Genomic DNA, 23,682 nt, shown 5'->3' with positions numbered 1-23,682 from the left:
TACTGTCTATGGTTTTATCAGTGATTTTGCTATTTTAGAACGTTGATGGTTTGTTTTATGTAACGACGAACATTTATGAAACCACGAATACATAAATATTTGAAATTAATATGAGTTTATTGTTCACAATACAAATGTTTCCTACTTGAATGCGTGACATGTCGAGCTTCACAATGCACGTGAATGCAGCAACGGAGCCTTTTTGACAAAGACAATTTTTTATTTATCAGAAAACCTTTTCAGTATCCGTCTGTTTTGACATTTAAGCTGGATATTCCGATACATCAGGAAAAGAAGAACTGTAAGTATTTACTCCTTACCAGTAGACGGAGCCCCTTCGTCAGACACAGGAAGAGGCAAACATCGCGAGGACTGAGCGGTGAGCGTGGCGTGAACTTATGCCACAGCATGATAACGGTGTGCTTTTGAGCCAACAAAGCTGTATAACCGATTAAACAACAAACTTTTTATTTTTCAAGTGACGTTTTCGAAAGGACCAACGCCAAAATGAGTTTACTCGCTAAAATAGCCGACATCGAGAACGAGGTGGGTTGGCATGAATGCTAATATATGAAAACTAACGTTAGCCGTTAGCACTTTAGCCCCAAGGCCATTCAACAGTCAACCCAGCTGGATTTCAGAAATTAGCTTGAGATTCAATAAACTGAGCTTTTAAATCTTACATCATAATAAAAGCTGAAAAAATCAATTGTTGTTTTGACATTGTTATAGTAAATATGCAGTTTTGTGAATGGTCTGTGTCCTGCAGATGGCTCGTACTCAGAAGAATAAGGCCACAGCTCATCATCTGGGTTTGCTGAAGGCTAAATTAGCCAAACTGAGGAGAGAGCTCATCACTCCTAAAGGAGGCAGCGGAGGAGGCACTGGAGAGGGTGGGTACCGCACCATCATCACACACAGATACGGCAATGTCTCCCCTCTGGAGCTTCTTTTCTCAACCTGTTTTTCCTGCAGGTTTTGATGTGGCAAAAACCGGTGACGCACGAATAGGATTCGTGGGCTTCCCGTCAGTGGGTAAATCCACTCTTCTGAGTAACCTGGCTGGCGTGTACTCTGAGGTTGCTGCCTACGAGTTCACCACACTGACAACTGTACCGGGAGTGATCCGCTATAAAGGAGCCAAGATTCAGGTGAAATTTTCTACCATGCCAAGTATTTGTACTGAATGCAGTGTTTTCTGCCAAAATGGGTTGTTGAGCGCCTTTTCTGCTGCCTGAAACATCCTGAAATGTGGGTTTGCAACACTTTGCAGTTTTGGCGAATGAGGCAACAATTTTTAATTTCATGATTCATATTTGTTTTATTAGCTTCTGGATCTCCCAGGTATCATCGAGGGGGCGAAAGATGGCAAGGGAAGAGGACGACAAGTCATTGCTGGTAACTACTTAAGGAATATTTCATCCAAAAATGAACATTTGTTCACCCTCTCAGGCAATCCAAGATGATGGTATTGTTTCTTCATCAGAAAAGATTTGGAGAAAGTTTTCCATTGCAGTGAATAATGGTTGTCATCAGAATGAGAGTCTAAACAGCTGATTAAAAACATCACATTAATCTATAAGTAATCCACACCGCTCCAGACAATCAGTGAATGTCTTGTAAAGTGAACAGCTGCTTATTTGTTAGAAACAAATCCATTATTAAGGCGATGCTTACTTCCATCTATTGTTCCTGGCTAAAATACTTTATCCAAATCTGTTGTAATGAAGAAATCTTGTTGTCCTGAGGGTTAGTAAATTGTCAGCAAATATTTTTTTTCAGCAGCTATTCCTTGCAGACTCTCATTGAAAGATGTTTGTAGCACTCTTGCCTGTTTTTAAGTGTGCTTACCAATCACATTCATTCTCCCTGACCTCGCCTCCTTCCAACAGTTGCTCGCACTTGTAACCTCATCCTGATCGTCTTAGACGTCCTGAAGCCTCTCGGACACAAGAAGCTCATTGAGCACGAGTTGGAAGGTTTTGGCATCCGGCTCAACAAGCAACCACCAAATATTGGCTTCAAGAAGAAAGACAAGGGTGGAATCAACTTCACCGCAACCGTACGATTTCAGAGTGCTTTTACCTTCTATTGCAAACATTTTTTAAAATCTTTGTTAAAGTTTGGGGTCACTTTTCTTGAGTAAAATAAATACACACAAAATGTAAAAATATGGTTTAGGCTATTGGAGGTGTGTGAACATAGAAATGTAACACTATTCATTTAAAATTAATCAAAGAGGTGTTCATTTATTGGAATATTTTTTAATTTAGTGACTTTATTTCTATGACGTATTTCTATTAATGCAGTTTATTATAATTTACATTATTTCAGCACTAACTACTAATTTGCAGAATTTAGTAGACTTTGTTCCTATCTTAATTCAATAATTAATGTTTAATATTAAAGTAAATGCTAAATCTCTTTAGAATATTTATATTGAAATTTGAAGCTCACATGGAACAGCAGGTCAGATTTGACTTTCTTTGTTACCAACCCATTTTATTTCAATCTTAGGCTCGCAGTAGAGTGTTAGTTTTCATTTAGTGTCATCAATCAGATCAGTCATGTTTACAGCTGTCATCACGCTTTTGTTTTAGTGTGCTCAAAGTGAGCTGGACGCTGAGACTGTGAAAAGCATTCTTTCCGAGTATAAGATCCACAACGCTGATATAACCCTACGAAGCGACTCTACAGCTGATGACCTCATTGACGTTGTGGAGGGAAACCGGTAGGAGCATCTTCACATCCATACTCAGTCATTCCCATTTAGAAGAGATTATTCACACGGTTCTTACTCCCCTCTCTAGGGTTTACATCCCCTGCATTTATGTACTCAACAAAATCGACCAGATCTCCATCGAGGAGCTGGATGTTATCTACAAAATCCCTCACTGCGTGCCAATCTCAGCTCACCACCGCTGGAACTTTGACGACCTGTTGGAAAAGATCTGGGACTACCTGCATCTAGTGCGCATGTGAGTCACATGTTCCTGCAATGCATTCTGGGATGGCAAGCTTAGAATTTGACCAATGATTGGCATGATTAAGTTGCATACTTTCTGGAAGAGCTTTCAGGAATGTAATAAAAAAACAACAACAAGTGATTTGCCATAAACAGTGTATACTGAAAAGTCACTTTGAGTGAAAATGTCTCCTGTGTGAAGCTTACAGAAACGTAATGTACCTTAATATATCATAATGTTCTGTCTTCAGAAGTTTAAATATGCACTATGTATCATAAAGCCACAGCAGAATGTGTCATATATCTCTTGACTGGTGATTCACAGCTACACGAAGCCGAAAGGACAGCTTCCTGATTACACCGCACCTGTCGTACTTCCAGATGGGAAGACAGCCGTTGAGGACTTCTGCCTAAAGATTCACAAAAACCTCATTAAAGAATTGAAATAGTAAGTGACTTCAAAACATTCAAGGAGACTACGTCATTGTTCATTTGTGTTGAGAACAAGATCTGATTTAAGTTCCTGATAGCAAAAGGCTCTGATCTAACTGAAGCGCTAGTTATCTTTATTACTCACATGAGCGCAGTACACTCACTAAACTTCTAAACTCACTTCCAAGGTTACAGTGTGAGTGTACAGTGTGTTATTCACTTCTTTTGAAAAGGCTGTGCTCCTAAATTCAGCCTGTGAAGCCTTAATTAAAAAAAAAAAAACGTTGAAATTGCATCTCTCTTATGCTGATATATTGATATTAGATATTTCTTTTAGATTTGTCCTTGAGTTTAGTCTCTTATGTATTTTAGTCTTTTTATAACACTTGCCTCAGTAGCATTCATATGTTTTTATACTATTAATATTTTAAATTGTCTAATTGTTCTTGTAATTTTATGTGGTTTTCTAGTTTCATGTTTCTGTTTAGTTTTATTACTTGAACTTAGTTATTTAATAACTAAATTACCAAGTAATTACTGTCATAATTTCTATTATATCCATTCAAGGTTTTGTCTGATATTTGCATTTTAAGTTATTTCTGTTAAAATTATTTTCAGTAGTTTTACTAAACATTAACACTGATTTGTAAAGTAACAGATATTTAGTCAACACTGTCAAATTTAAGATGCCTTTAAAAAAATAGTATTAGGGTAACTAGTTTATGCTGAAACACTAAAGTTATTGTGGTTAATTGTGCAACTCGCCTCCTCTGTCAGATTGTCTAAAAGCCTTGTCGGTAAATAGTGAATTTAAGTGATGTATGTAAATCTTTTGCACAATACTCCTGTGTGGAAACGTGCCTAGCATCTTCTCTCTCTTCTCTCTGCAGTGCATTGGTGTGGGGGTCGTCAGTGAAGCATAACCCGCAGAAAGTCGGCAAAGACCATGTGCTAGAAGATGAGGATGTAATCCAGCTGGTCAAGAAATAGAAGAACTTATGATTACATGATCATTACACTTCACATAAGAAACAACAAGACATTTGTAAATGCCCCGGAGGTTCCCATGGCACTATTGTTGTTTATTCATTTTTAATTTTGATTGTAAATATCACCGATTCATTCAGCATATTAAATGTCTCCTCATGCTTGAATTGGCATTACAATGTCTTGAATGAAGTTATACAGTTATAGATTAAGTGCATCTGTGGGCTGCAAAACAAAGTAAACTTCAATAAAAACCTAATATACAAACCCATTGATGTCTAAATGTGACGCTGATGCTTGATCAAAACATTTGACAAGGTCTTTTTGTTGAATTGTTAGCGTTGGTTAACTGATGAACAAAATTAACTGAGATATCTAGTCCGTGAGTAACCAGGGCCCGGTTTTTCAAAAGTAATCCAGTAGGATTTTGGATAACGGATTGGATCAAATCTTGAAAATGTGTTTTTCAAAAGAAAAAACGGATTACATAATCGGATTAAATCACGTAATCCAATCTTGGTTTTGATCCGGATCAAACCTTTAGTTTGGGTTTTTTTATAACTTTTTTTTTTTTAGAACTTTTTTTCAAAAAATCTGGATTAAACTGATCCCATCAGAAGGGTGGATTCAGCATGGATTTCATGGCCAAAATGTAATAAACTTTAAAAATGTATCAAATAATACTATATTTGGATCATGAAATATCTTCCAAGATATCCTATTTATTCATAAGGTTTTAATTTTATTTGTTCATCCGTCAGGCTACAGTGATTAGGTAGGCTTTAACGTATTCAGCTTTTCTTGTTTGCTTTTTTTTTTTTTTTTTAAATGTGTGGGTTTTCATTTCAAATAAAAACAAACTTATATTGACCCCACACTGGCTATTCTACTTGTTGCTCTTTACATATCTATAGTTCTACATTGTGATTTCCTATGCTGTTTGAGCACTGGCTATCCAGATTTGGTGATCCTGAAAAGTTCCTATCCGGATCAGATTGATCCAATCCGATGCTGCTTTAAAAAACTTTCTCCAAAAGTAAGATGGATTACGTGATCACGAATCGCAAAAAAAGGATTACTAAATCCGGATCAATTTTATCTGGATTAAACATTTTGAAAAACTGGACCCAGTACTTCACATGGTTTAATCCAGTAGTCTAGTGGCTGGATATTATACCCTCCCCCTCTAAGACAATCAATCACTCAGGATAACCAGGCCACTTAGCGGATGAATCTGACAAGGAATGATACACAGCCAGTCAGAAGCACTCATACCCTTAAACTGCCCCACTCACTAGGGACATTTGACATTATGAATGTGCAATGGGTGCAAGCTACCCCAAAGGTTAATCAGCCAAAAAGCCTTTACACTTGAGTTGATATAAGAACACTACAATTAGTGAAAAAAAAAAAATCTAGTTCGTAAGTACCTTGAGAAAATTCATTTCCCACAGTAATGGAAAACCTTTACATTTAGAATTTTTAAACTACAATTTTTCAAACCTGGAATATTTGGAATGTTAAAAAAATAGTATAGTGGATATACGTATTTCAAGCTGTGTTGCACAGTTTATTGAACCGTAATTAATCATGTGACAATCTCTTTGTAAATTCTTCTGTAAATGACTTCAAGAAACCAAACATGGAACATTTTTTGTCAGAAGCTATTGAAACCCTAAAATAAGTGATTACTTTATATATTTTTCACACTAATTTCTTTTTGGTTAATGGGCAAGTCTACTTTTCAGCAGCTGTGGCAGTGCCAAGCCGTTTTTCAAATAAATCAGTTGAAATGACATCTAGGCGATGTACTGGGTACTTTGGTGTTTTTGGGAAAAAAAAGTCTATTCTTATTCAAAATTATGGACCCTGTTCACAAAGCAAAAGCTCATGTGCACAATGCAATAAATAATTTTCTCGAAGAAAGCATAACTGAAAGATGCAGAAAGTTATCAATGAGAATTCAAAGCACAGCATCAGCAAAAGCTTAAAGTCTGTTATTAATTTCTTCTGGTGGGGTTATTGGGTTCTTGGGGATGAATTGGAGGCAGGTTCAAGCATTGATCTGAGACGTTTTTTAAGGTGGTAGGGACGTATGCCTATGGAAGAGGAGCCAGCGCTCACCCATCAAGCTCCGCCCTTCCCCCACCCATCTTCCTCTGCTGCACTTTCCCCTGTAAATTATAGCAGCACTTTAGCTAATGAAAGAGTTGAAGTCTGGGCACTAATAAAAGCCATTAAGTGAATAAAGCGCTTCCCCCTCTAACAAAATTAAAGAATTTGCCCCCTCCTCAAGAGGGAGGACTCTGTATTAATATTTATGAATTGCGGAACTGGACCCTCTACCCCCTCCCAATGACACGTACCCTGGCCCACACCGCCCAACTCCTCTTCAGCAAACCACCTATCCTGGGTGATATTGTGCGACCCCCGCCCCCCTCACGGGGCGGAGGTAGGGGCGGAGTATGGGGGTGTTGGAGGAGAGACATCCTGGACAGTTTGCCTTCAGTTCGGCAAACAGGTCCAGTCCAGACACCCAGCTCAGAACAGCAGCTCTCTCAGATGAACTTAGTCACCAAGGAAGTGAGAGGCATTGGTCTTGGTCTGAAGATTTGCCATGAGGACATCCATCCCTGGATGAACCTGTTGGAAGGTCCTCTACTAGACCTCTTGTAGATGGTCCTCTTCAAGATTGAGGTAAGAGTCCTAATTGCACAAGTTGATTTTTGTCTTAACCCTTCTTCTTTTCTTCTCACAGTACTCCTTAAAACAGTTTCACTGCACTCTATTTCTTTTGCGCCTTTTGGACAAATCTCCGTCAAGGTAACATATTTTCCAAGAGTGTTGTGCAAGAGGGGGACAAAATACGCTACTACTGAATGAACTAGGTAAGATGTAGTATTTGCTCCAAATTTGTAAGATGCTCAAAAGGATGGATTCAAGAGGGAACTGATCAACTGGTCGAAGAATATAGACTATGCCACTGTCCCTTCATATGTTACGAATTGTTCTTTCTGATCCTCATCTTTCATTCTCTACCACCATCTCCAACATCATCCTTAATAATATTTGTTTCTTCCCATTTCATCATGCTAAGTGGTTCAGTTGTCCGACCTTTAGAGTTGATTAGCGCACCCTTCCTTCCCATTCCCACTAAAATGTCCCATGGGGCATGGCAAGTATGGGGTAATATGATTACCACCCAGATGGATGAGCAGAATCTAGGCAGGTTTTTGGAAGAGACACTCTGGGATATCTTGGGAAGTGTTGCCACAAGAGGTTTTGCAGGAACAAGTTAAGAATTGGCCCTAAGGTCCAGATGTTGTCGGATAGAAGGCATTGGCTATGATGTTGTGGGATATTGACTGTGAAAGAAAATTACATTGGTGGTTTATTCTTATTTGCCCATAGAGCAATCTATTTGAGCAAGTCAAGAAGCTACTGATGTCCCTTAACAAGACAACCATTGCTTTGACAAACTCTGTTTCTATAGATTTTTTGTAAACCCCCAAACAATTGAATGACAGCAAACTCATTTGATTACCAATCCACTCTCGTTTGTTAACCCCCATTTGGAGTTCTCTTGAGTTCCACTTCATTATTTGACTGAAATTTTAAAAAATTGACAGTTTTGGCGACTGGTCAGCAGGCATAGGTACTGGGGAGGGGTAACATTTTCGGCGAGGGTGGGGTTTGTCGCAGTTTTTGCGCAGGAAGGGCGGTGCCTGCGAATCTCTGCAGTGAGAACGTGACCTATGACTAATCTCTTTTTCTTTTTTTACATTTGCAGACATACTTCATTGCAGTCTATCACAAACACCTTTTTCGACCATCTCCCATTATGTCACTCTCTGTAATCACCTGCACCAACCTCTATGATACTGCCCTTCTCGATTTCCAGCAATTTTGGAAAGATTTTGGAAACCTGAATACCGTGTTTTTGAGAATAGGTACAACACCTAAGGCTGGCTGAAGAAGAGTCTCGATGACACCTAGATCTTTTGATGGTCTTTTAAAATTTTCTAGTGATCTCTGACTTTGTTGATCCACCTTACGTACAATTGGAGCCTTGAACCTCTTCCCAGATGACCCTCATTTTGTATTCTGCATGATTTTAAACAGGATTTTAATGTACATGGACGGTTCCGTCCTGTCTTTTGTGACTGATCCACAACTTGAACAAGTTTCTGCTGACTTTACGACTGCCCAGGACACCATTGTGCTTGATCTAACCATGCAGTTCCCTTTCTGTCCATGGTTGTGCCAAGCACTTTGGAGACTTGTGTGCACTCTCTACCAGGTTTTTCTTCTTACAGTTCTTTTCTTATTAGATCCTCAATCTGAAGAATTAGACCTTGTGCAACAGTCTGTTGAAGTGTACATTTCTTGTCCCAAACAAGAATATTTTAAAGAGAATAAAACGCATTGTGATGTTTTGTTTGTTTGAGTCTGACATGATCATTACAGTAAGAAAAATGAGGGCAACAAGAAATGGAAATAATGACACTGTGGTCAAAATAGTGTTCTGTTGCCAAGCCGCACTTCCTCAGCCAAGCTGATGGCATAGCTTGACCTATTTCTTCAGGTCCTTTTAATGTACTCATATACCCTATTGATATATAAAGAAAGCCGTAACCACCATAAACATAGAAGGGAGACATTTATCCAACCCCCAGCATAGCGCCCAATCCACACAGAGTTGGAGTTTAAAAAAATCTGTTTATTTTTTACAATTGGCATAAAAATAAGTTACGAAAAACGTCCAAGTCCAGTTACATCCTCATTTATCATAAAATGTGGACAAATTGTGCACACCAGCCACCGTTTTCACTGAAACATAAATATCTGACTGTAAGACAAAAAGACTTTAGTAATGTAAGCCATGCTCGAGTAAATGCAATCTTAGATGCAGTCGGGAGGTCATGATGATGGGTGGAGCTCACTGCAGAGCACCACTTACAGTCAGTCTCTAGATGAATGAACCACTCCGTTTTACCGTCAGAGGTCATGTTAGGTTGCACTGCTCAGCTCCAGTCATTTTCAAAGTAATGGACTCTTCTTGGATATTGTCATCCGTTTGCCTGTGCACAAACATTTTATTTATCGAATCTTTGGAGATTTTACCTTTTCACGAGACCAATTCACATTTTAGAATTATTTAAAGCACCTTATGAATATATTCTGAACACTTGAAACTGATTCACTGAGCAGTTTAAAAAGATGCATAAAGCAACTATAAAATGGATGAACGTATTTCTAACTATGAATTTAATCAATCAATAAATGCTGCAGAAGTCCAGCCAATGAAAACGCACTGCAATTGAAGTACAGTACACTCATGAGTAACATAATATATATTTCACCTGTAGGCTACATACTGCAATCAGTGGTCTGGGTGTGATATGCATATTGAACAGGAACAACAGTAACATGCATCGCCTACACGATTCTAGGGTGTAACCGAGGCTTTGCTGTAATTTAGGTTAGCAGCTTATTTAGATCATTAACCTTCAATATGAATATACTACTTAGCAAACACCATTAATAATACATATCTACAATAGTCCACATTTGAAGTGGATCAAAACCATTCAACAAAATTGTCCTAAAACCAAAATGCGTTCTTGAATAGCTTTGATTAACTTTTCTGATTCACTTTAAATGTTGACTACTGTAGACTATTAAGTAAATACATTCTATGAAATATGTTATTGGACTTATCCTTTATTCTGTTGTTCCCAGTCGTGGCTGTATATAATGATTAAAAACTATTAAAACATCAGATTTACTGACCTGTTTTTGAAGGTCACAATCTTTGATGCATACATTAATAAAAATGAAACAAGACTCAGAAATTATTAGAAATAAAGCAAACTTTAAACAGGGCCTATGAGGATCAAATAGAAAAGAAAACCAAAATTATGAAGCAAAATTACTATGAAAATGGTCCCAAAGCTAAGAAACTTCTTGCTTGGAGATTGCATTAACAGCAGGCTGATAGATTTATACACAAAGTGAAAAACCCTCAGGATGACAACATACACTATAATTTGAAAGACATACAAAATTCTTTTGGAGCTTTCTATAGGCAACTATATACCCAACCATACCCATTGGATCAAAAAGCTACAAACCGTTTTCTGTCCTCGCTTGACCTACCATCAATAGGAACAGAACAGAACGAAAGGTTAAATCAATTAATAACAGAGAAGGAAATTAGTAGAACAATTTCTAAATTGAAGGTAAACAAAATGGCAGGTGAGGATGGTTACCCCGCAGAGTGGTAAACATTTCCGACTTTTAATTATTCCCCAACTTAAAAATTGTTTTAACCACATCTTAACAGGAGGAGAAATACCACCATCCTGGAAATGGGCGGTGATATCAGTTATACACAAACCAGGCAAAGACAAAATTGAATGTGGTTCGTATAGGCCAATATCGGTTTTAAACATTGATTACCGTATATTTGCAACAATATTAGCCAAGAGGCTTGAATCAATTGTCGCTGAACTAACAGACACAGATCAATCTGGATTTGTACAGAACCGACAAACTCATGATAATGTAAGGCGGGCCCTCCATCTTTTTGATAAAATGAAAAATAAAGAATCAATAGCCGTTAGTCTTGATGCTGAAAAAGCCTTTGATTCTGTTGGTTGGGAATATTTATACCTAGTTTTAAACAGATTTGGATTTAATAGTAAAATTATTGGATGTATAAGATCTTTGTATGACTCGCCATCTGCCAGAATTAAAATAAATGGGGACCTTTCTGACACAGTGAATTTAGAAAGAGGCTGTCGACAGGGCTGTCCCCTTAGTGCGATGTTTTTTGCTCTCTTTATTGAACCTCTTGCTCAAGCAATCAGAGAATGTAAAAACATCTCAGGTATTATCGGAGACTCGGAACATAAAGCATGCTTGTATGCTGATGATATCCTCTTAACATTATCTAACCCTAAAGTGAGTTTACCCAACTTCTTGTCCTTACTTAAAGAATTTGGTACCTATTCAGGATACAAATTAAATTTGCAAAAAACTCAGATTATCTCATTTAACTATCACCCATCCATAGATATAAAAAAATTGTCAGAATTCAACTGGAAAAATAACAAAATAAAATATTTAGGAATTCAAATTCCAAAAGATCTTTCTAGATTGTTTGAGGAAAATTATGCTATATTGACCTCAAATATTAAAGCTGATATACAGCGGTGGTCTCTGTTGCCAATGTATAAAAGGATTGATAGTATCAAAATGAATGTGTTACCAAGGATTCTCTATTTGTTCCTGGCACTGCCAATTCAGATACCACCCAAACAATTTTATGAGTGGAATAGAATGATGTCACATTTTATCTGGGCAAAACAAAAACCAAGAATAAAGTTCCAAACATTACAGTTGCAAAAGGAGAAAGGCGGATTGGCTGTGCCATGTTTGGAAGATTACTATAAAGCAGCACAGCTGCGAGTACTGATAGGCTGGAGTGACCCAACATGCGAGGCTAAATGGAAGGAAATAGATCAGTCATATTTTGACACCCCCCTACAGTCCATGCTCGGTGATAAACCTCTTCTTAATAAACATTTAAATTCACAATTGCTACCTTCCTGGATAACAGTACCAATAGAAATTTGGATTCAAATACTAAAAAACAGCAACACTGAGAGGAGTGCCAGATGTTTAAGATGGCCAGCCTATGATTCTGAGTTTTTACCTTCAAAGACAGATTGTGGTTTTGTGCATTGGTCTCAAAAAGGCATCACGGGATATTGGGCTCTTTCAGATAAGAAGGTTCTTAAAAGCTACTCACAACTTTCAGAGACATATAATTTACAAAAACATGATTTGTTCCGATATCTATAGCTGAGGCACTATTATGACAAAAATATAAATTTTATGGAAGAAGTAGGACTGGTTAAACTTCTGGTGGAAGCTTGCAAAGGTAATGCCCCTAAGAAACAAATATCAAAGGTATATACATGTTTACAAGCTACAAGAAACCTCTCAACCACATATATAAACATGGGAAAAAGAAGCAGATATATTAATTTCTGAAGATGATTGTTTGAACATATGTAAGACTGCCATGAATACATCATCTTCTGGTACTTGGAGGAAGTTTATATGGAAAAACATTGTACGTTTCTTTATTTCACCATATGTTAAGACAAAACAATGTAAAGATCCAGACAAAGCAGTGTGTTGGAGAAACTGCAGTGACATCAAAGCAAACCATTTTCATGTTTTTTGGAGCTGTACCAAAACTATACCCTTCTGGTCAATGGTGGTAAAAGAAATAAAAAGCATAACTGGACTGGACTTGCTATGCAATTTCACAATAGTCTATTTAGGTAATCTACCTCAAGAGTTAACAAAATCAGAGAAGTATCTTCTGTCAATACTATTAGCTGGTGCAAAGAAAGCCATAACACGCAAATGGCTGTGTGAAGATGTTCCCTCCAAAACAGACTGGTTCCAGATCATTACAGACATTCGCGAAATGGAAAGACTCACATTCTCAATAAGGTTGGCCTCGGACAAATGTAAACATTATTGGAAAAAATGGGACAATTATATGAAACGAAACTCTGCCTTTAGGTATTGACAAGTATTACTCTTTTTTTATAACACTGCAATATCAAGTGTAATAGTCTAATGGTATTGTGTGTGTGCAAACTAGATGCTCTGTGTTTTTGTTTTGTGGTCTGCTGTTATGTTATTTTTGTAAAATAACATTTGTGAAAAATAAAGTTAAAAAAATAAATAAATAAATAAAAGACTCAAATTATTTCAAATTACTTTTATTGTCACCAATTAATGAAACCGGTGGTTAATTTTCACATTGAAGCAAAAAACAAACGCTCATGCTTCTGGCATCTCAATCATTTATACGTACACTATTTCACTTGCGATTAGAACATTTCTAATTTTGATATTAGAAAGAGAAAATGCTTTAAAGCGCACTAAGTTGCAGTTGAGTTTTATAATGATGCTTAGACTCAAATAAGCAGAGTATTGTCAAACACCAAGAAAATTCACTTTTTCCTTTTTTTTTAAGTATACCGGTGGATATCTGAGATTTCAATGTGATGTTTAGATGAAATGGAAGATGATATTATTGAATGTGCTATATTAATACAGTACATATTTCAACTTGTACCTCAGTTCGTAAAAATAAAACCTTTTTTTTTCAGAACTAAGGTACAAATCAAAATCAAAATCAACAACATGCCACAAATGTTGTCAATGCAGCATTAAATCTATAATCCTGGAATATTCCTTATTAGCAAGACCTTTCTAAATACATTTTGACTGACCACTGTGAACAATGGTTTTGAACATGAAAAAAACTAAAAAACAAAAAACACACACTTGAGTTATGGGATGTAAACAGGGCAGTGCCATCTAGGTATTACACATATACAAATACATTTAAGGCCATGTCTTTTTATGAAGCTTAACAGAATGGTGTTACGTGGTATTCTGAAAGTAATAAAAAGGGGAAATAATTTAATATGGAACAAGATTAAATAGGACTGTGATGTTTAATTACACCTTCAATAAAGAGCGGATTTCAAAACAAACTCACATGGATATCAAAGTATCATCAACTGAAAATGCATCTTCAGGACCATTAACATTTCAAGTGCATCATAAGGTTTTTTGAAAATAAGCTACCAATCATGTCACAAAAAGTGGCATGCCATTATCAAGTCCTAACCTCATTTTAAATAGAGGACATCTGGATGTCATGGATGAATACATACGCACACATCCACCAAATAAAATCTGAAAGATCTGCTTTCATTTCAACTGTTCCTCTGCAGAGACCATAAAGAAGAAACGGATACAGACCAAAGTCAACATGCATGATTTGAATACCCCCCCCCCCCCCCCCCCACAGTATTCTGACATGCTACGGTCTCTGTAACTTCACTGGTGTATGACACAGCAGTATGAAAAAAGGTCATATGATGGGATGGAGACCAAACAGGACAAGAGTTGTCCATTCAGTGTAATCTGCATCAACAAGCCAAGCGTGACTGAACCAATCAATTTGTATTACATTAAACATGTATGACACACACACAATCCCATCACAGTGGATTCCCATTCACAAAAAACAAATACTAATAATAATTAATACACCCCCTAATTCCTAGCACAAAATCCATCCTGCAGTGCATTTGCATGCCGACTTGTGCACTGTCCTTCCACTTTCATTACAACATCAAATCCCAGTGTCCTTATTTGCTGGAGTTCAGAGTAGAAAAGATGTTTTAGACTTCAAACAGCCCTCTAGAGCACAGGAGGAAGCCGAGCCTGATCGTGAGGATGCTGCGGTCGGCATAAGACACAGTTTTGGTGATCCTGTGAAGGCTGTTTGGGTTTTACTGGCAGTGAACATTCACACGCTAAATGAGGACGAAGGTGAGTTGATCTGGTTCTGCCGAGAGCAGTTAGTTCATCACAGTATAAACTGAAAAAAAGTGGCTTTCCTGTAGTTGAACCTTGTTAGGCGAGTACATGTTCTGTTGTTTTTCAGCATCTCAACAGCATGATGGATTCTGATGATCGTGCTGTAAATGCGGAGTGAAAAGCTGCTTTGGCAGGAGAATCTACAATTAATACATGCCATTATTTTGGCTCATCTCAGTACCCTACAGAAAGAGCAAGCAAACTAACAGCATACAAAATGAGACGTGAACACTTAGTATGACAGCTAGTGCAGGACTGATCAATGGCATAGATGAATTTAAGAAATGGATTTCTTTATGGCTTCAATGAATGATCGCATAAGCAAAAAATGCTCTGTTCTGGGTCATTTTACCACAGTGCATCAATCGCTGTGGCCAGACGCTCAGGCGTAGATCTGACTCGGTCCTCCGGTGTGAGCGTTGTCAGCTAGTCGTTCTTGGGTGGGTTGGGTGGATTTTATGATGCTGACGTAGTCCTGGACACCGACGTCCATGTTTTTAGCTTTGAGGGCGGCGGTGTGAAGCTTCTCCAGGAAGTCTGGCATGCCTGAGGGAGAGGAAGTGAAATCTGAATGAACAGGTGTCAAGAAACAGCAGCTGCAGAAAAGGCAGATTTCAAGAAAGACTTGTACAATTCAACAAATTCATCTGTGAAATTCCCAACTGTGATGCTAACATGAGTACAGCTTCATTTGCACTCTCCTATAAATTTAATAACACATTTGTGATCACACACGAGCTGATATTCAGAAACATACATTCCTCACACATTCACTATGAGTGTGTGTATTTGTAGTGTAGATTCACTATAAATACAATATAATATATATAAGTTCAATATATTTATATATAATTAATATGAATATAAATATAAACATGTAATTAAATGTTAATGTTTTTAAATGTATGCAGTATGTGGGTCTTAATACATACATACATATAAAGCAAAGTTGTGCATGACTCAATTTCTAAATACTAAGGAATATAAATGGAAAATTACTTAAAATAGGGGCAAATATAGAAAAATCATATACAAGTGAAACAAACAATGTGAAATATCAATATTTAAGGGTTTGGAATGACATGAGGTTTTGTAATTAATGACAGAATTTCCATTTTTGGGTGAACTATCCCTTTAAATACAGTTGTGCTGCTTCATATTTTTGTGGAAACTGTGACACATTTTTCATGACTCTCTGATAAATAGAAAGTTTAAAAGGACAGAATTTTTATATATATATATAGCTTTACTGTCACTTTTGATCAATATAATGCATGATCATTTTAGGACCCAACCCACTAAAAAGCCTCAATCTATGTTTTTAAAGTCCAAAGAGGAGTGCATATATTACAAAAGTGTGAGAGCATTAGACAGACGGCTCACCACTAGACACCATCCAGCTGACGCAATAGCGAGGGAAGACCGTCTGGGGATCATCGCTGTAAGTCAGCAGGTAATCAAAGCCATTCTGTTGAGACAAGATAACTAGCTTAAGACTGCAAACTAAGACCATCCTCAGACAGGCTGACACCCAGCCGATTCCCTATTCTCACCTCGTCAAATGACCGGTGTGGCCGGATGACCATCTTGGACTGATAAGAGTGAACTCGGACAAACTCCTGGGTCTCTGGGATACTGGGGTGTCTGACGGCTCTGAACAAAGAAAGAAGGCACACTTTATTTAAAGGACACGCTTCGACCAGTTGACATTAATTAAAATATCACTAAATAATGCCTATAAAAGAGCAACAACAGTTACCTGGAGATTAAGATCATTAAGTTGTTCTCCATGTCAACATGATACCGGCGCACATAGACGTAGTCTCTGGAGTACATGGGATACTGCACAGGAAAGGTCAACAAATTAGAACAGCTATTAAACAACACAGTAAATACTAACAGGCATGTTGATTTAAAGATTAAGCTTATGTATTTGATTATGTATTACTAAAAGTAATTAACTAAAAAAAAAGGCTGATGTGAATATCCATAAGCCCTTGCAATTGGGTATACAGTACAATAGCTGTTAGAACCTACATATATTTTACTTATAAATAAATACATAAAATATGGTTTAGGGTTTTATTTATGTATTATACACACATACACGCACAATAAAATGAGAATATCATCAAAAATGTATTTTTTTGTAACTTATCTTATCATATCTATGCAATACAATAATATAAACGCACACACACACATATAGTATATATAGTATATCAGGCGAGTAAACAAAAAAATTTACTAGCCAATGGTGATTCAATTGCCAAGGTGTTTGTAGAGGGTTTCATCTTAATAAAGGAATTCTTTAACAATGCAAATAAATCCAGCATGGCAGACTGATGAAACAGGACGGATACAAGATTACATTTAGAGGCTTTTAAATCTTCAGTCAACTAATACTAGATTACACTTCAGTTAATTCGACTCACTCACTGCCCACTGAAAAAAATCACAAGGATGTTTTCATGTTATGACAGCATGCAGAGGACAACTTGATTCAGAGCTTACTGGAAAATGTGTTGCCCAATGAATGACCTCGGTGCCGGTGTTGACGTCTCTGTCCACCACGTCCAATTTAATAACCAGTGCGTCCCACTTCTTTCTGTACTCTGTGTCCAACTGGATTAAGGGCAAATATTTGGGAGAGTCTAAATATAACATTCAAATACCAACAGCAGACACCAACCACATGCACAAGCCCTAAGATACAACATCTTCAGCAAATGGAGTGCAAGGAAGGTAATGCCTGAAACATGTAATAGGGTTGCCAACTCTCACATTAGGCATAAAAAACACGTTCGATCTCATGCCACCACAGTGATGCTTTCTCTAGCACATACCTCACATTTTTACTCTTATATTCATTATTCTGTAAACATTGAGTGGCATGCATAATCCCATTGTGTAAAACAGTCATTACATCAAAGCCAATGCAAATGCCGTTAAATTTCAAACATCAATTGCAAAAGAAAAAATGCTTTAATTATATATCAAATATTTGTTGTTGAACGTCAAATTAAGTCTTATAAGTGTTCCTTAAGTTATTCATGTGTTCAAAAGGCCTGCAGAACATCTGAGCTGTTTTTCTTTATTATCTATGACTTGGTCACTTTAAGACCAAATTAAAAATCAATGGTTGAATCCTCAAAACCTCATATAGGCACCTGAGACTGGTTCAGGCTATGTCATCAACACCTCGCTCCAGCCAGGTAACTAAAGGTGGCAACCCTGCATGAAAGGCTATGAAAGCTTTAACGGTACATGCAGCTTTACTTTGTCTTGCTTTAATAAGCGGGTTTAATATTAACTAAATTATTCATTACCTGAACATTGAAGAATTGCCGGGGGGAGACGTCTGTATATGAACCAAACACTGTAAAGAGAGAAGTCGTCATGTAAATCCATTTTTCTATTGTAATTGCCCTATCTTTTGTAATTATCTTCCTTTTTTGTACTACTGACTTTTTAATTCACCGTGTTTGTTGACAGTGAAGGAATAAGTTAAGGGATTGAGGAGCATTTGGGCATTTTTTTATTTTTATGAATCCACAGACAGCGCCCAGAAGTCTAGGACTGGCTCTGCATTCACGACACATGTGAAATGGACAAAACAAAAATAATTTCTTAGTAAGTAATGACACAATAAATACATGTTTTTATAACTTAAAATGCACCTCTGTATTCAAAAAGATGGCTATCCTGGATGGGTCTCCTCCAAACCCTGAAGTTTTTCTTCTCCATGACCACCTCCCAGTCTGGATCCACATGCACAGTGGTCTTTGGGGTCACATTCTGGCTTCTCGCCGACTCCAGTGCCTGCAGCTCCCACGCACACCTTAACCGCAAGTACAGACAAGTTGCTTTAACCACAATAATGCATAAATATGAAACTAAAATAAATACCAAATGTGTTGAAAACATGTAACATTTAGTTAAATTAGGACCTTGTCATCAAACCACGCCCTCTAGAGCCATAACAGCCAATCCGATGCCATAACAACTGAACGCGAAAAGTGATTGACAGCTAGGGGGCGTTTCTAAATAGTTAAAACAAGGACGATTCTGATTAGTTAAGAGAAGGCCTAATGCATTGATTAGGTGCAGTGCGCCAAAAAAAACGAAGAATAAAGTATGAATATCAGATAATGGTTGTGTCTTATTTCCAAAATTACAGATAACGCCACATAAACAGTCCAGAAGTGAGAGAAGTAACTTAACGTTACCTTCTCAGCTCATCATCTCCAATCCTCTGGTCTTCCCACATGAAGACCCCAGCCAATGCTGCTATCAGTTTTCCGGCGGGGGCGTGTTTGCTCTGCAGGCGTCTCCATATGTGTCCCACGAGTGTCCACCTGCTCCTCTCAGAGTACAGGTTTGAGTACAGCTCTCCGATCTGAAAGGCCCTTCTCAGCCTTTGGCCTGTCACAAAACTACAGTGGTTGGCGAATATAGACAACAGTCTCTCTTTCTTTTTGTCGGAGGCTAGCTTGTTTGTTCCCCTTCCTGTTTTTGGAGCCATGACAGCAGCAGGCCCACGCGCTCACCCAGCCACGACAAACTCCACGATTTGCTATCTATCGCACCACTTTGTTTAAAAGTGCTGAAGTTTTGCAGACGCACTGCTCTGGCCCCTATACTGCACACGGGACGATGCTGGACGGAGGGGAACATCTTTGTTTCTAGAACCACGACTCGATGATTTCTAGAGTTGACTTTGAAGTGACTTTAATGCGCCCTGAATTAGCTAAAAAAACAAAGATTTACTATACAGATTAGTTCCCATTTATTGATTTGACTGAGCTAAGTGCAACGCAATGTCAAGTTGACATGCACTAGCGATTATCTTGCAAAATAGTAAACGACAGGTTTTAACGGACAACTAAAATGCATGAGCGTTAAAAAAATTTTTTTGTATTCTAATCTAATATTGTGAGAAGCTATCAGTAATTTTCTAGATAAACAAGCAGTTCGAAATTTGCGAAAAACTGCTTTAACAAATCAACTGACGAACGTAACGTTAGCTAGCCAACATTCAATGACATGCGACCGCGAGTAAACTGCGATTAAATAAACGAAACAACTAGAATGTTTTCAACGGTATGTCAAACCCGGTATTTTATGACAGCTAAACTGATTTCAGTATTCCTATCGTTAAATGAATCTTAATGTTATCCTCCTGCGTTAGCTTCATCCCCTCACACCTCTCTAGTGTAGAGCGAGTTGGGTCCAACGTGACTATTGGCCCCGCCCTTTTCAGATTTTACGAGTTTCTATTGGCTGTCTCTTATGTTGAGGATGCGCCTCTCATTCTAATAGGGTAATAAGGCTGTCTGTCTTCATTGGATCAACTGCACCCTGGATCAACCAGCAAGTTTACGTGCCTCACCTCAAGTCAACCCATGGTAAAGGTCCTCTACAGCTATAAGGTTAAACATATTTACCACGTATTACTATAACATTAAAAATGACAAAGCACTTTATGAACCACTTTATTCCATGAACATAAGTAAGTAGCATAAATAGCCTACATATAATGTACACTACCAGACAAAAGTTTGGACACACCTACTAATTATTTATTTATTATTATCAAATACACATTTTATTATTCGTCATATTTTTATGTAATAGTTAAGGGATAGTTAAGTAAGTAATTATTAAGTAATATATTTTGTAAAATTCATAGAGTCAATATTTTTCAATAAAATGTTAGGCCTTTACTATCTATCTATCTATCTATCTATCTATCTATCTATCTATCTATCTATCTATCTATCTATCTATCTATCTATCTATCTATCTATCTATCTATCTATCTATCTATCTATCTATCTATCTTGATCTCATTCAAATAATGATTACTGTGTTTATTAGTTCAAATGGGCAATCAATTTCCCACCCAGTGTTAGGCGGTAACTACTTACTAAATAGTTAAATTAATAATATTACTTTTTGCATAGTAGTGTAACTAATTGTTAATAAGATTTCAGTAATGATATTAGTTGCCATCCATAAAACAGCTCGTTACTTGCCTCAACACCTACTGATTTGAAGTTCAACAATCCAATAATTCCTGCATTTATTTTCATAATTTTTATGAATGTTACAGGCAAATTAAGTCACCAGTGAAGCAGGCAAGCTTGGAATATGGAAAAAAAAACTTTTCTTATGAACTTATGTTAATTCTTTTGATAATATACATTATGAAATATAACACAATGAGAATAATACAACAGATCTGTAAAAGATAACCTGCTTAATAACTATGCACACCTGAATATAAGGCATTTTTCACTTCCAGTATTCATGAGCCATTATATATCGGTTATAAGTTATTAAATACAAAATTAATAGTAGTCATTAAGATTGATGTTGTTTGGAATTGGTAAAATGTGCTTGGAAAAAAATATAATCAGAATTTTAACTTGCATATTATATATGAATTATGCATGCAATGTATTTCCCCTTCCGCTGTCATCAGTATTGCAAGGAAAGTTGTGATCGGTCATCAAGGCAGCCAATCAGAATTTAGCATCCTCGTCTCTGATTGGCTGGAATTATGGCATATTGTAAATCTGGGTTGTGTTGAGCAACTGAGCCATTAGAGAGCACTGAGGGCAGACATCAAGGGAGCAAGCTATATGTTGCATGGGTAAAAGAGGCCTTCACACATCCAAATGCTTATTTTAAATGCAAAATTGATTTACTGTGCTCAAAATACTTTTTATCTTTGCGAGACGAACATTTTCTCCAAAACTCAAATTGTGCGCATGCAAAATGCACTTTTGTGCATTCTAAATATGATCTTTCGTGCACAGAACTATGGCAGAGATCTAACCCCATAACCCAAAATTGGTCCTATCTGAAGCACATAAAGGTGCATCTCAATAAATTAGAATGCCATAGAAAAGTTAATTTATTTTAATAATTCAACTCAAATTGTGAAATTCGGGTATTAAATAAATTCAATGCACACAGACTGAAGAAGTTTAAGTATATGGTTCTTTCATTTGTGATGATTTTGGCTCATATTATACAACAAAACCCACCAATTCACCATCTCAACAAATTCTAATACTTCATAAAAAAAAAAAAAAAAACATTTTTAGTGAATTGTTGGCCTTCTGGAAACTATGTTCATTTACTGCATGTACTCTATACTTGGTAGGGCCTTTTGCTTTAATTACTGCCTCAATTAGACATGGCATGGAGGTGGTCAGTTTGTGGCACTGCTGAGGTGGTATGGAAGCCCAGGTTTCTTTGATAGTGACCTTCATCTCATCTGCATTTTTTGGTCCCTTGTTTCTCATTTTTATCCTGTCAATACCCTATAGATTCTCTCTGGGGTTCAGGTCTGGTGAGTTTTGCTGGCCAGTCAAGAACACCATGCTCATTTAACCAACTTTTGGTGCTTTTGGCAGTGTGGGCAGGTGCCAAATCCTGCTGGAAAATTAATTCAGCATCTTCCAAAAAGCTGGTCAGCAGAAGATTTCCTGGTAAACTGGTGCACTGACTTGGTTTTCCAAAAAACACAATGGACCAACACCAGCAGATGACAATTGCACCCCAAATCATCACAGACTGTGAAAACTTAATACTGGACTTCAAGCAACTTGGGATATGAGCTTCTCCACCCATTTCCAAATGAAGTACAAAAACTTGCTCTCATCTGAAAGGAGGACTTTGGACCAACTGGGCAACAGTCCAGTCTTCTTCTCCTTAGCCCAGGTAAAGATCCCTCTGACGTTGTATGTGGTTCAGAAGTGGCTTAACAAGAAGAATACGACAGCTGTAGCCAAATTCCTTGACACGTCTATATGCCTTGACCCCAGCTCAGTCCATTCCTTTCAGGTTCAGTCAAATTCTTGAATCAATTTTGCTTGACAATCCTCATAAGGCTGAGGTTCTCTTGGTTGGTTGTGCATATTTTTCTTCCACACTTTTTCCTTCTACTCAACTTTCTGTTAACATGCTTGGATACAGCACTGTGAACAGCCAGCTTCTTTGCCAGTGAATGTTTATGGCTTACCCTTTTGAGTTGATTAGCTGTTTGGCATGTAGCCATATTAGTGAATTGGTGGGTTTTTGAGGTGAGCCAAAATCATCACAATTAAAAGAACAAAGACTTAAACTACTTCAGTCTGTGTGAATTGAATTTATTTAATACACGAGTTTCACAATTTGGGTTGAATTACTGAAATAAATAAACTTTTCTACGACATTCTAATTTATTGAGATGAACCTGTAAATGCTGCGGAAGTGAGAAATACCAGAAATAATCAATTGAAATCCCTTTTTTTTCTTTGGCCACATGGGGGAGTTATAGCACAGCTTGCAGGAATTGAAGCATCACCTTCATAGAGTTTCATCTCAGTCTTTCCCATGACTTCCGATAACACACGAGAGGAACTGGAGAAAAATAGTCTAGAGTCGCAGGGGATACATATACGGGAAACAAGAAACGCCTTTGAAATCTGACAGTACAGCACATTAATAATCAGAAACATAGGTTTAGGACAACAAATCAGTTTTTTATATAAAAAATAGACTGTATTAAAGAAACAGACTAGATTTAGATATTTGTCAATTCTGAATATCTGTTTTCATATATAATCTTATTTTAACTCTCACATATCAGAGAAAATAAATTACGAATCTATAATTTTAAACTGACTCCGCTGCATTTAGCCTTCAAAAACATTCTTTAAAGTGAAATATTTTTGGAGTATATGTTGTGTAAAGTAATTAATGAATATTTAAAATGCCTGTATTCTACAGATGTTTGCATTTTTCCAGATTGTATAGTT

At 37.2% G+C, this 23,682-nt stretch overlaps 1 protein-coding gene and 1 pseudogene across 1 annotated transcript; one reads left to right on the top strand and one right to left on the bottom strand.

The window, feature by feature from the left end:
• The first annotated feature begins 333 nt into the window (after positions 1–333).
• Positions 334–4,655, top strand: LOC113100236 (developmentally-regulated GTP-binding protein 1). The gene is made up of 9 exons (XM_026265019.1): positions 334–546; positions 770–893; positions 976–1,151; positions 1,329–1,398; positions 1,893–2,062; positions 2,601–2,731; positions 2,811–2,978; positions 3,291–3,413; positions 4,288–4,655. Exons 1-9 carry the CDS (start codon positions 508–510, stop codon positions 4,385–4,387), a joined length of 1,101 nt encoding a protein of 366 aa, XP_026120804.1. The 5' UTR covers positions 334–507; the 3' UTR covers positions 4,388–4,655.
• An 8,520-nt stretch (positions 4,656–13,175) lies between these two features.
• Positions 13,176–20,110, bottom strand: LOC113100235 (stAR-related lipid transfer protein 7, mitochondrial-like; annotated as a pseudogene).
• Between the last annotated feature and the right edge of the window lie 3,572 nt (positions 20,111–23,682).

This window comes from Carassius auratus, unplaced genomic scaffold (assembly GCF_003368295.1).
Source record: "Carassius auratus strain Wakin unplaced genomic scaffold, ASM336829v1 scaf_tig00217199, whole genome shotgun sequence".
Classification (NCBI taxonomy): Eukaryota; Metazoa; Chordata; class Actinopteri; order Cypriniformes; family Cyprinidae; genus Carassius; species Carassius auratus.
The sequence above is the reverse complement of the archived record's forward strand: the minus strand, read 5'-3'. Positions and strand labels throughout refer to the sequence as shown.

Coding starts and splice junctions, on each gene's coding strand:
- LOC113100236 (XM_026265019.1), top strand. CDS start 508: ATGAGTTTACTCGCTAAAATAGCCGACATCGAGAACGAG. Junction 2,979..3,290: donor TACCTGCATCTAGTGCGCAT/GTGAGTCACATG, acceptor GGTGATTCACAG/CTACACGAAGCCGAAAGGAC. Junction 3,414..4,287: donor CTCATTAAAGAATTGAAATA/GTAAGTGACTTC, acceptor TTCTCTCTGCAG/TGCATTGGTGTGGGGGTCGT.